The sequence below is a fragment of the Procambarus clarkii genome, unplaced genomic scaffold (assembly GCF_040958095.1).
Source record: "Procambarus clarkii isolate CNS0578487 unplaced genomic scaffold, FALCON_Pclarkii_2.0 HiC_scaffold_125, whole genome shotgun sequence".
Lineage (NCBI taxonomy): Eukaryota > Metazoa > Arthropoda > Malacostraca > Decapoda > Cambaridae > Procambarus > Procambarus clarkii.
Window position 1 is genome coordinate 216070 of NW_027189158.1, and position 14351 is coordinate 230420.

Here is a 14351-nt window from a genome sequence, read left to right on the forward strand (position 1 = left end):
ATAAGAACATAAGAACAAAGGTAACTGCAGAAGGCCTATTGGCCCATACGAGGCAGCTCCTATTCTATAACCACCCAATCCCACTCATATACTTGTCCAACCCGCGCTTGAAACAATCGAGGGACCCCACCTCCACCACGTTACGCGGCAATTGGTTCCACAAATCAACAACCCTGTTACTGAACCAGTATTTACCCAAGTCTTTCCTAAATCTAAACTTATTCAATTTATACCCATTGTTTCGTGTTCTGTCTTGTGTTGATATTATTAATACCCTATTAATATCCCCCCTGTCACGTCCATTCATCCACCTGCAAACCTCTATCATGTCACCACCAACTCTTCGCCTTTCCAGTGAATGCAGCTGAAGCCCTGTTAATCTTTCTTCACATGAAAGACCTCCAACTTGGGGAACCAACTCAGTCATCCCACGCTGGACACGTTCAAGTGAATCTACATCCACTGTACAATACGGCGACCAAAACTGAACTGCACAATCCAAACGGGGCCCAACCAGAGCAAGATACAGCTCAAGAACCACACCAGGTGTCACCAACGCTCCGACTAACAAATCCCAGCGTCCCATTCGCCCCACCACGAACATTCATGCATTGATCCTTCCGTTCCAAATTCCTACCAATCACAACTCCCAGATCCCTCTCGCAATCCGACCTCGCAATCTCAACACCATCCAGCTCGTATCCTGCAACTTCATCATCACTACCCAGCCCCAGAACCTCACATTCATCAGCACCAAACTGCACCTTCCAATCATTCGACCACCTCAAAACCCTATCCAGACCAACCCGAAGTGATAGTGAGTCCTCCTCCGAATCAACCTCCCTACCGACCTTCGCATCATCGGCAAATCCGCAAACGTTGCTACTCAAACCTGAATCTAAATCACTCACACATACTATAAACAACAGAGGTGGCGGATGACTTGGCCAAACGTGCCACATTAAAACCACAAGTTGACATCGAATGTGAATTCACAATGAGACAAATAAGAAGCAAAATCAGAAATATTCAGCCACAGGCAGAAGTGGAGAGGAGAGATATAATGTATGAGAGAAGCCAAACCATGCAACACTACATGTATGTGAGTCTAAACACTCATTTCACTTAAGGTAAAAGGAGAAATGCTTGGAGTGACTGCGCACATGCGGCTCAGGCTTGGGTACAAATATTACTGGGAATATGGGATAACCATCAACCACCACAACCATCAACAAACACTACCATCAACCACCACAACTATCAACAAACACTACCATCAACCACCACAACCATCAACAAACACTACCATCAACCACCACAACCATCAACAAACACTACCATCAACCACCACAACCATTAACTACCACCAGCATCAACCACCTTAGCCATCAACCATCACAGACATCAACCACCAGAGCTATCAACCACGAATACCATAAACCACCACAACCACCATTAACATTAACCACCACTACCACTAATCACAACTATCTGCCACCACAATTACCAACTACAGCAATCAACCACCACCACCACCAACCACAACTATTAACCACCACTAGAACCAACCACTACCACTAACAATAAACATCACCCACCACTGCCACCAATCACAACCTACCACCACTGCCACCAACCACAACCCAGCAACAATTCCACCACCACTACCATGGATTCTCCATTAAGTGAAAGTAATGAATAAAATATTTTTAACCTACCTTTTATTATGCTTCAGTTTTATTTCTAGTATATGTAGAAATATATTTGTAATATATTTCTACATTTTTTAAATATATTCCATCAATCGGGAAAACGATTTTTATGCAACATTTAAGGTTGCCACACGGTCTCAAAATTGTTTAGCCAAAGTTGTGCAGTAAGTTGTATCAACTTATCTACAACCACACAATAACGTAGTGTTATGAACCCAGGTTAGCCGAAAAACAAGTCTCCCTTTTGAGAATTATTCTATCAAGCCTGACCTGACTAGGAGGTCGGAAATACAGACATGAAGATTCATATGTAAAAATAATTGGGTAAATTTTACACGGAGTTTAAGATTATGGGCAGTGAATAAGAAAGATAAATGACTGGTTAGGAGATGTGGATAATTTGCTGGAGGCATGAGGCTCGCTTCTGGAGGGCTTTGACCTCACTTGAGCGCCAAACATCGCAGGGGGAAGCCGCGCTCCGTTCGAGCTCCCGTCAGAAAGGAACCCTTAGTGATATATCTCCAAGAGAAGAGAAGTGTGCAGACGTGCCAGCTGTGGAACTGAGCTGGGAACGTTGTGGTCTCAAGTCCTGGACGGCAAGGAGTGTTTATTAAGCCGCTCAGAGACATTATCCTGGGCCGTTGGAGTGCCCTGACCAGGCTCTGTCAGAGGGAGGAGCGCCCTCGACCAGACAATCTGTGGTAAGCACGATTTAAGCCAGTTCATAGTGATTGCTTGTAGTTGGTCGTGTGCCCAGCGACAGTAGCAATATTTATTGATAAGTTAGACATGCTTTGATAAGGCAGGTGGCCTAAAATAAGAAAGTGGAGAGGGAGGAACACGGAGCGATGTCCATCCCCTCTGAGCACTGGCAGGTGACAGAGCTCCTGACCAGGGTTGCCAGATTCAAATTGCTAAAAGTAGCGAGCTGACGTCTAAAAGTAGCGCATTTGTAATAAGAGTAGCCCAATTTTTTTTTAGTAACTGATACGGGTTTCAAAGTAATCTATTATGATATATAGAGTACATTAAACGATTTTAATTATTTTATTAACATTATCTCTGCATATATATATATTTAACCAATATGATAATAGGATAACTTACCAATATTTACTGTTTGAAGCTTAATGGGTGTGGAGTCCTTCCACGTCTTTACAGTTGAAGATTACCAAGATCTTGATCTGCATCCACAACCTCGTTCTTGTATATTGCAGATTCATATTTAAGCATTGACACGAGTGGTCAAATGACGAGCAACAAGTTACATTTTCTTCAAGATATGTTTTGATTCTCAAGACTGATGTCAAAAGCTCAAGTCCCATTCCCATTCAAGATTTCTCAGTTTAGTTTTCACAGACGTTACTCTCGAAAATATCCGTTCAACCAGGGCATTACTGATTGGCAAGCTGTATATTTTCAACACAAACTCAGCGAGGTCAATCAGTATGGGATCGCCAGCAGTGTTCTTGACAGTTATTGTCTTGGTCTAAAATGACGATTCAGATGTCAGAATTTGTCCCTTACAAATGTTGGACTAGTCAATGGTTAACAGTAGGCGCCACTGACTTTCAATTTCACTAAGCTTAGATTGGTCAGCTAATACTAATGGAAGTTCTGAAAATGGTGGCCATGTAAGCTAAGGCATATGATAGGTAACGGATTTTTCACCTTTTTTTATAGTTTCAGCATTACTTAGAATACGAGAAAGAAGCTATTTGCAAGCTTTCATTAAAAAATTATCACATCTTTCTTGAACATTTTGAAACTTTTCCTGGGTTGTAAAATTGTTTTGTCTGTTAGTGGCTTGAAGTGTTGAAAATTCGTAACCAAAGTCAACTTTCTCCAGGCGCAGATACATAGAATTGTAGTCCAAATTAACATGAAGCTTTGCATGATGAGGACGAAAGATTCTTCTGAGTATTCCAAGAGTGAAGTTTTCTAAGACAGTGTGAAGGCTATACTGATCTGCTTCATCTTTTGATAAAGTAAATTCATCCTCTCAAAATCATTTAGGATTGGTTTGAGACATGTGAAATATAGCTTATTGGAGGGATCAGCGTACATTGAAAATAGTTGCTTTGCAACATATTTATCACAAGAGGAAAAAGCTATTTGGTAATGAGTTGTTAGAGAATCCCACTGATCAAACGGCCGCTTTACACTACCGCTCCTTACCAACCATCGTCTTCCTGACAAAGGTATTAACTGTAAGGGATCTTTCCCATCATTTATCAATCTGTAAATTTCTAGATCACTTTCTTCCCTTAATGAAGATCTGTGGAACCAGCTGTAGCTTTTGGGATGAAGTATTATTAACAATTAAGGTTGGGAAATCTATTCTAATCGAATCAAGGTAATCCTGGGGAGGATTACCTTGCCTTGCGGTTACTTTTTCTTTCAAAGGTTCCTAGGATCAATGTCCCCAGGGGCCGGTCTCTGACCCGGGCTCTCCTGCGGTAAGTGGTCTAGTCAATCAGGCTGTTGGACTCTGCTGTGATTTGTACAGATTATATTATTAAAGCATAAATATTCATCATTGAGTTTCTTAATATTAATAGCCCAAAGTAGCCCAACTTGCTTTTAAACTAGCCCAAAAAGTCGCAAGTAGCGAAATTAAAAATATGGGAGCGTGGGGCTCTCAAAAGTAGCCCAATTCGCTACTTGTAGCCCAATCTGGCAACCCTGCTCCCGACGGCGGAGGCCCCTCGCAGAGTGAGGCCCGCCGGGCGAGGTGGAGCATGGACCAGCCCAAAACGGGGGAGTCCACTCTCACTGTATATAGAGAGCAGATAGATGTTGGAAGCAAACATATAGTGTGGTTATTTTTGTTTGTGTGTTTAAGGGGAAACATTTTTATTGGAGTGTCGATGGGTTGCAGGTTTGTCTTTGGGGAAGAAGTTGCTGAGAACTTCGAATCCAGCACAGAGGGAGTAGTTGATGAGACTCCAAGGTAGTGGAGGAGAGGACCTCGAGCTGTGAGGAGAAGTGTCACATGCTTCTGTAGAGGTGGTGAAGCACCATAGTTGCTCGAGGGAACTTCATGGTGTAGCAGCCAGGAGAGATGTGGAGGAACCTAGTAGAGGTAGTGAAGCACCATAGTTGCCCAAGGAAACTTCATGGTAGCAGCCTGGAGGAGCTGCAGAGGATCCTGGTAGATAAGCCCGGAAGAACCTGAACATATCAGGGTAGTGAACTTACAGATGTGGAAGGGAAGTTCTAAATGATCACTTGTGTAGAGGTGATAGAGTGTTTGGCTTTAGACGCAGTAAGACGCAGTGAAAGTTGAGTGATTGTTTGCCATTTTTGTACCAAGGAGTTTATACTGAAGCATAGAGTTGCAGTCGTAGGCTGGATTACCTACAGATGTATGTGTTCTAGGACCGATAGGGTGATCGATTGATCATTGTTGTGTATCAAGGAACGTTTATACTGATATATATATATGTTATTGCACTCATACACTGATTTTCCTTGTACATGTTTATAGATATATATATTCTCTTGCTGATAGTGCAACATTGTAGTATAAGACTTGATCTACCTGAGGAGGTTGGTAATATTAGGTGGGGAATCAGGAGATAGGATACCACTTGATAAGCTGATGATAGAGTTCTGGTGGTGTTGGAGTGCAACCTGACTGAAATAGTATAGAGTGTAGGATTCATTATTATTATTATTATTATATGTGTGTATGTATTGTGTGTGCTTTGTCCAGTAAATGTATTCAAATTTGCTGGTGTTTGCCCTTGTCCTAGTGAGGCTTCCCAGGAAATAGTAAAGAGAGAGAGACAAAGAACCAAGAACCACTGCTGTGGACAGGGTAGGACGGAATACTAATAAGTCAAAGGGGATTGAGGAGATCATAACACATAAGGAGAGAGTGGGGAGTCACAGCGGCTCGAGTGGGTGTGTGCACGTGACAACGAGGCTAAGTATTGGAGCCGCATCCCCTAAACGTGTGACGTTGAGCCCCTCTCCAAGAGCCAGAAGCGCCCAGTGTGATCTCCTGGTAAAGTATAAACACTCTACCGAGTTGTGGGTTGGGTTGTCCAGAAAGAAGGATCAACAACACGACAACACCCAACCCACACTATAATAGTAGGTAATACATGAAAACAAACGTTGTCACACCTGGCTACTCTCCCGACCCACACCTGTAGATGAGAAGGAACACTAAAGCCCACACCTGGCTACTCTCCCCACCCACACCTGTCTATGTCACACACTCATGCCAAAGAAAACTTATATCAACTAAATTTAGCTTGTATTAAGCAAGACAATGTTGGGCTAAATATTGATTAGTGTTATTTTATAAGCAGTGAAGCTTGCTTAATGAATATTCTTGGTCGCTAAACGGTGCTCAAAGTTACTCAAGAAGCCTTATAAGTTCTCTAATTCATGACTTTTAATGTAAAAATATTTTTGAAACCACTGTGAATTAAAAAACTGAGTTACAGATATTCACGTGTTAAAATGTAGTCAATACGTACTGGTGAGACGCGTGCTAGAGAAGTCCAGGACATTATACCGTCCTCTTGAGAAAAGACACAGCTGAGCCGCCAGGTGGCACCACCAGTCTATGTCGGGGTCGTCATCAGTGAGGTCCCGCCTGATGGTCAGGTTGAGTATCCTTCCCTGGTACGGCAGAGTGTCCAGGGTGTCCGGGTTCACGTAGCCCGTGGCGTCCAGAGTGTCCGGGTCCACGTAGCCCGTGGCGTCCAGAGTGTCCGGGTCCACGTAGCCCGTGGCGTCCAGAGTGTCCGGGTCCACGTAGCCCGTGGCGTCCAGAGTGTCCGGGTCCACGTAGCACGTGGCGTCCAGAGTGTCCGGGTCCACGTAGCCCGTGGTGTCCAGAGTGTCCGGGTTCACGTAGCCCGTGGCGTCCAGAGTGTCCGGGTCCACGTAGCCCGTGGCGTCCAGAGTGTCCGGGTCCACGTAGCCCGTGGCGTCCAGAGTGTCCGGGTCCACGTAGCACGTGGCGTCCAGAGTGTCCGGGTCCACGTAGCCCGTGGCGTCCAGAGTGTCCGGGTCCACGTAGCCCGTGGCGTCCAGAGTGTCCGGGTCCACGTAGCACGTGGCGTCCAGAGTGTCCGGGTCCACGTAGCCCGTGGCGTCCAGAGTGTCCGGGTCCACGTAGCCCGTGGTGTCCAGAGTGTCCGGGTTCACGTAGCCCGTGGCGTCCAGAGTGTCCGGGTCCACGTAGCCCGTGGCGTCCAGAGTGTCCGGGTCCACGTAGCCCGTGGCGTCCAGAGTGTCCGGGTCCACGTAGCACGTGGCGTCCAGAGTGTCCGGGTCCACGTAGCCCGTGGCGTCCAGAGTGTCCGGGTCCACGTAGCCCGTGGCGTCCAGAGTGTCCGGGTCCACGTAGCCCGTGGCGTCCAGAGTGTCCGGGTCCACGTAGCCCGTGGCGTCCAGAGTGTCCGGGTCCACGTAGCCCGTGGCGTCCAGAGTGTCCGGGTCCACGTAGCCCGTGGTGTCCAGAGTGTCCGGGTTCACGTAGCCCGTGGCGTCCAGAGTGTCCGGGTCCACGTAGCCCGTGGCGTCCAGAGTGTCCGGGTTCACGTAGCCCGTGGCGTCCAGAGTGTCCGGGTCCACGTAGCCCGTGGCGTCCAGAGTGTCCGGGTTCACGTAGCCCGAGGCGTCCAGAGTGTCCGGGTCCACGTAGCCCGTGGCGTCCAGAGTGTCCGGGTCCACGTAGCCCGTGGCGTCCAGAGTGTCCGGGTTCACGTAGCCCGTGGCGTCCAGAGTGTCCTGGTCCACGTAGCCCGTGGTGTCCAGAGTGTCCGGGTCCACGTAGCCCGTGGCGTCCAGAGTGTCCGGGTTCACGTAGCCCGTGGCGTCCAGAGTGTCCTGGTCCACGTAGCCCGTGGCGTCCAGAGTGTCCGGGTCCACGTAGCCCGTGGCGTCCAGAGTGTCCGGGTTCACGTAGCCCGAGGCGTCCAGAGTGTCCTGGTCCACGTAGCCCGTGGCGTCCAGAGTGTCCGGGTTCACGTTGCCCGTGGCGTCCAGAGTGTCCGGGTTCACGTAGCCCGTGGCGTCCAGGATAATGCCTGAAGACATACACTGATATACAGTCACGGTCGTTACTGGTATGTTCTAAGATATAACAAGAAGACATCCTGAGCCTTCCACTCACCTTACTGTTGGGTTTATTACCTAATGACAAGTCCGTATTTTGGACAGTATTAATAGCATCTAAACTATGTATTAATAGCTTTTAAAAGCCACGGTCAAGGTCATCTGTATAAATGGTCAAGGTCACAGTCAAGGTCATCTGTATCAATGGTCAAGGTCATCTGTGTCAATGGTCAAGGTCATCTGTGTCAATGGTCAAGGTCATCTGTGTCAATGGTCAAGGTCACAATCAAGGTCATCTGTATCAATGGTGAAGGTCACAGTCAAGGTCATCTGTGTCAATGGTCAAGGTCATCCGTGTCAATGGTCAAGGTCACAGTCAAGGTCATCTGTATCAATGGTCAAGGTCATCTGTGTCAATGGTCAAGGTCATCTGTATCAATGGTCAAGGTCATCTGTGTCAATGGTCAAGGTCATCTGTGTCAATGGTCAAGGTCATCTGTGTCAATGGTCAAGGTCATCTGTGTCAATGGTCAAGGTCATCTGTGTCAAGGTCAGAGTCATGGTCATCTTTATCAATGGTCAAGGTCTCATTAGAAAGTCATATAAACTAAGTCAAGGTCACAGTGAAAGGTCATCTGGACCAAGTATCAAGGTCACAGGGATAGATGGGTCACCTGAATTAAGGATCAAAGTTACGGAAGGTCTAATTAACCAAGGATCAAGGTCACAGTGAAAGGTCTTCTTAAACAGGAATTAGGTCAGTGTGAAAGGTCATCTTGAACAGGAATTAGGTCACAGTGAAAGGTCATCTTGAACAGGAATTAGGTCAGTGTGAAAGGTCATCTTGAACAGGAATTAGGTCACAGTGAAAGGTCATCTTGAACAGGAATTAGGTCACAGTGAAAGGTCATCTTAAACAGGAATTAGGTCACAGTGAAAGGTCATCTTGAACAGGAATTAGGTCACAGTGAAAGGTCATCTTAAACAGGAATTAGGTCACAGTAAAAAGTCATCTTGAACAGGAATTAGGTCACAGTAAATGGTCATCTTAAACAGGAATAAGGTTACAGTGAAAGGTCATCTTGAACAGGAATTAGGTCACAGTGAAAGGTCATCCTGAACAGGAATTAGGTCACAGTGAAAGGTCATCTTAAACAGGAATTAGGTCACAGTAAAAAGTCATCTTGAACAGGAATTAGGTCACAGTAAATGGTCATCTTAAACAGGAATAAGGTTACAGTGAAAGGTCATCTTGAACAGGAATTAGGTCACAGTGAAAGGTCATCTTGAACAGGAATTAGGTCACAGTGAAAGGTCATCTTGAACAGGAATTAGGTCACAGTAAAAGGTCATCCTAAACAGGAATAAGGTTACAGTGAAAGGTCATCTTGAACAAGAATTAGGTCACAGTGAAAGGAGATCTGTACCACGAGTCAAAGTCAAAGTGGTAAGTCATCTTAACCAAAAGTATGGCGTCGCTAAATATTTCATGAAATTATTTATGCACAAGAATTTATACAGCAGCGGAATGTTTCGAAAATTTATTATTCATGAAGTGGTCGTCCTTAATAAGTCTATATTTGTAATCGAAGTAGAAGTTTTATCACTCTTAAGGTGACTATATTTGTAAACAATGTAAGGTGTTTGTCTCCCTTAAGGTGATTATATTTGTAAACAAAATAAGGTGAGTGTCTCCCATAAGGTGATTATGTTTGTAAACAATATAAGGGGTTTGTCTCGCATAAGGTGATTATGTTTGTAAACAATATAAGGGGTTTGTCTCGCATAAGGTGATTATGTTTGTAAACAATATAAGGGGTTTGTCTCGCATAAGGTGATTATGTTTGTAAACAATATAAGGGGTTTGTCTCGCATAAGGTGATTATGTTTGTAAACAATATAAGGAGTCTTTCGTCCATAAGGTTGTAAACATATATGTAAACAATATAAATCTGAATTACTATATTAAACATGACGAATGAAGCCCTTTGCATAATTTTGGTATTAATAAATAACCCTAAAAATTATGGTGGAAAATATGAATATTTACCAAGAGTCTGCAGGTGAGGAAGGCGAGGCAGGTGACGCATGAGGACGGGCAGTTGCTGTAGTGTGAGGCGCAGGTTGAGGGTCTCGAGGGTGTGAGGCAGGAGGGGTATGGCTGCCTCAGGCAAGACACCAAGAAACTCCTTTAAAGTATGCTTACTGTCGGGGGCTGTCAGCCTCTCCAAACACTGTTTTGATATATCACTGTTTATCTCTTTGCTGTATAAACTATATGCAAGAACTAAGTATATGGTTACCTTCATTTTTGCCAGCACTGACAGTGTAGACAGACACGGCATTAGTTGGGGTGTATCGTTTATGATTAGGCAAATGTTCTTAGGTGTCACCTTCTTAAGAACAAGCGGCAGGACAACCCACGAGTCAACACTCCCTATTTCCCATCTGTGGTATGTACGCAGCTTCTCACACACGGCTTGGATGACATGCTCACTCCCGCGGGACTCTGCTACATGCTTCAACAGCTCGTCAGTCGAATTTGTTACCATGTTGCACAGGTCAGCTATGTGAGTAATGAACCTGTGCTCTACTCCCCGGGCACACAGTACCCCGGTAGTGCTGAGTAAAATGTTCTGCCATCTGGGGCGTTCCCTAAACTCTTGTTGCACGTCGCTAATATCAAACTCGAAACCTCTCATGTGATCTCCCAAGGAGCGTTTTTCCTTACGTACAACATCCACCAAGAGGTCAATGATTGTAGACCTTTCCCCTGACACACGGTGTGATGCTGGATCACCTCGGTCTTGCTCAGCCCTCAACAAGAGATCGACCAGCCTCCTGCTGGCACAATATTCCTGGTACCTGGCGTGAAAATAGCCAAACACCCACACCACATTGAGGCCCCGACGGTAGCCGGTTCTTGTGAAATAGTTGGACAAGACCTCCTCCTGCGGCAGCCCCAAAGTGTCACACTTCTCCCTAATCTCCGCTTCCGTCTCTGGCCAAAGGTCGTACTCCTTCCTCTGGATCCCTCTTAAACTAATCTCTTCTAAGAACCTCAAAAACTTTTTCACATTTTCCTCACATTTTCTTTTGGGTTCGGTCACGTGTTTGTCTGTGAGTCTGGACACTAATTTGCTGGTTATGAAGTCACGAATCTTCTCGTAGACTTGAGTGTTTGTGGTGAGGTTGTTAAATTCTTCTGGAGCCTCGACACACAGCAGCGCCAACAATGTCAAGGTGAGTGGAGTGTTGAGGTACTCACCCAGGAACTGACTCATCTGCTCCAGCCGCTGGGTAAATCTACCTGCGATGACACTCCGTTGGCAGTCTTCCTCCACCAGCACCTTGATGGTTCTCTCGGCGAACTCCACGCGACGTTCTGGAGTGATGCCCAAGACGAGGATGTTGCAGCGAGGTCTGGTGTGTGGGACGAGCTGTGACAGTTGTTGGTCCCACCCCGGCCGTGTGGTTATCACCAACCTCACATCCTTGCCAGGCAGGTGCAACAGCTCCTTCACCAGCCTTCCTGAATGGTCGTTGACCTCGTCGTAGCCGTCAATCAGGACTAATATATTTAAGCTCAAGATTATCTCCTTAAACAGCTGGAAATCAGTGTCAGCATCACTAAGTGTTTGAGGCAGCAACTGGCGGAGGAGACCATCGAAGGTATTAAGATGTGAGTCCCTGCACTGTACATAGAAAACGAGGTCCACAGTGCCCAGGTGACGTATGGCATCAGGGTCCTCTACCCACTTCTCGAGGATGAGCTTGAGTAAAGTTGTCTTGCCCATACCACCTTCCCCCGTCAGGAGGACACACTGAGGGACTCTTCCGTCTTCTCGTCTCATACTCAAGATGTCTTCATAGTTTATATCCTGACCCTTGGCAGCGTGGGAGGGTCTTGCCCCTATAACGGGATCTTCAAGGAGTCGCAGTCTTGTAAAAGCAAGACTTGGGTTGTAGTTAATGATGAGGAGGAGCCAGGGTGCGGGAACAATCTGGTACAGCAGTTTATACCCGTCAGTTAGCTCCTGCTTGCTCATCTGCTTAATCTCTTCTGTGATGTGGCTTTTGAACATCTTAATATCCTGGCGGAGCTGTGGCAAGTACGCCACATCTGAGGGATCCAGCGGCTCTCTGACCTTCTCTAGCAGACCACCAATATACTTGGTGACATCTCTGGTCACGTGGTCCACATCCTGGCTGTTTGCCCCACACCGGACGCCGGCCTCTGCCAGCATCTTGGCCAATAAGTCACTGAGCTCCATCAGTGTTGACGTAAGATCTTGCTCTGACATTCCCACATTATCATGGGCCAACGTGTTTCGGTGTTGCTTCAGGCTGTAAATGAGGTGTTCAAGTGATGGTCCCTGAGGCCCTGGAGTGGTCCACGTGGGGTTATTCATCTCAGCCAGACCACACACACGTTGCAGGAGTTTATACAACAGGGTGATGTCAAAAGTTGCCGCGTCAGAGGAAGCTTCGAGTTTATCCCTCTGGTGATCATCGAAGACACGCCTGTACTGAGCATTAGTGTACCCCAAGTCCTGAGTGAGGTAAGTCACTACTGGGAAGGTGCCCCGGTACGACCACATAAACACACTTGCTAGCGCGTCTCGTCCTGCCTTATTCACAGCCAGCCCATACCGCAGTCTGTTCACATCTTCCGGTTGGATAACAGGACTCGAGGCCGCCATATTGGGCCGTATGATTCTCACCTCACACAACTGTTGTCAAGTTTCACACAAGCAGAAAATGACCCACACTGGTTTTGTTATTTATTAAGTTTAAAAACATAACATTGTTTCCCACTGTCGGAGACGGGCAGCTTGTGTAGGCCTTCCTAAGCCAACGACAGACCTTCCTCAGGATGTATCCCTCAACAGTTGACTAATTTCCAGGTTAATATTTACTGCTAGGTGAACAGAGGTATCAGGTGGCTGAGCACCTCACACTGCCAGGGAATCAAACTCGGATCTAATCGGTGATGATCCGACTGCATTAACCACATTACAGTCACTTAATTGACCAAAAATATAAGTGATTTCCAAAAAAATCCAATTTTAAGAAACGTGTTCACATGTTAATGCAATATTCGGTTCCAGCTTTATTTTTTATTTTCAGTTTGTTCTTTAACTATTTAATTTCTTCTGTCTTTATACTCTTCAGATTTCTGTCATCTGGAAGAACAATTTAACGTTATTAAAACAAGATGTTAGTGTTAAACATTCGGCCATAAATACATTTTTGAGATCACTAAAACAAATAAAATTACAAAGTCTGTCTCCTGCATTTTGTTTTATTTTATAACTTAAAACTTGTCAATATTTTGACCTAACTCCTGTGATCATTGTGGTGTTGGCTTCTGGTTTAGGTAGAGTAATGGTGCTCATTTTCTCACACAGAAATATACGGTGTAGCATTTAGTAATGTTATTCTCTGCCTTTATCTTGCTCTTGTAAGGACCTATTTAGATTATGCAGTTCAGTTTGGTCAACATACAATATACTGGACATAATTTAACTTGAACCCGTAAAGAGAAGAATGACAAAGTTGATCTCAGGAATTAGAAATCTCCCTTATTAAGAGAGATTAAGGAAGCTATGTTTACACATTCTTCGAAAAGTATAGATGACATGATTGATGTAGTTAAAAGGATGAAAAGTTATATCAAAGGTAATAATGATAAGTTGTTAACTATATCAACAGAAAGGAGAACAAGAAACAATAAATCTATATCAATAAAACTTAATGCCTGTCAATGCGAGGTTGAAGAGCAGACCTAGGAAGCTAGCCTCACCATATTTCTAACACTAATTCCTGCTGGGTATGTGCCCAACAGGGGATGGAATATATGTAGCGAGAACAACTTTGCACAGTGCCAAAGCGATCTCCACGACGAACTTTGCTATACCATATTAACTGGGATTTAAAATATTCATTTATTTTCTTGTTAGGGTTCCCATCTGAGCTTCTGGGTCAATCGCCCTCTTCCCCTCCGCTCTCTTGTGGACAATATTCACAGTACAATGTTCACAACTTACATGGAGTTTACTACAAGCAAACTTCCGTCTCCTGAGCGTCTCGCATAGGAGCAACGATGGAGGGCCGCCTAGAGGCGCATAAAGGGGCCTCCCTAGAGGCGCATAAGGGGGCCTTCCTAGAGGCGCATAAAGAGGCCGCCTACAGGCGCATAAACGGGCCGCCTAGAGGAACATAAAGGGGCCACCTAGAGGTACATAAAGGGCCGCCTAGAGGTACATAAAGGTCCGCCTAGAGGCACATAAAGGGCCGCCTAGAGGCACATAAAGGGCCGCCAAGATCTACAAAAAGGCCTAATGATACATAAAGTGGCTGCCTACAGGCACATAAAAGGCCGCCTAGAGGCACATAAAGGGGCCACCTAGAAGAACATAAAGGCCGCCAAGAGGTACATAAATGGGCCACCTATAGGTACATAGAAGGCCGCCGAGAGGCACATAAAGGAACCGCCTAGAGGTCCATAAAGTGGCCGCTTATAGGCATATAAATGGTCGCTTAGAGGCACATAAA

The 14351-nt window shown here is 45.6% G+C and overlaps 1 protein-coding gene across 1 annotated transcript; it reads right to left on the minus strand.

Moving 5' to 3' along the window:
• Positions 1-9676: 9676 nt before the first annotated feature.
• On the minus strand, positions 9677-12784 carry LOC138360868 (uncharacterized). Its single transcript, XM_069320381.1, has one exon. The coding sequence runs from the start codon at positions 12494-12496 to the stop codon at positions 9818-9820; it is 2679 nt and encodes an 892-aa protein (XP_069176482.1). The 5' UTR covers positions 12497-12784; the 3' UTR covers positions 9677-9817.
• Positions 12785-14351: the final 1567 nt, after the last annotated feature.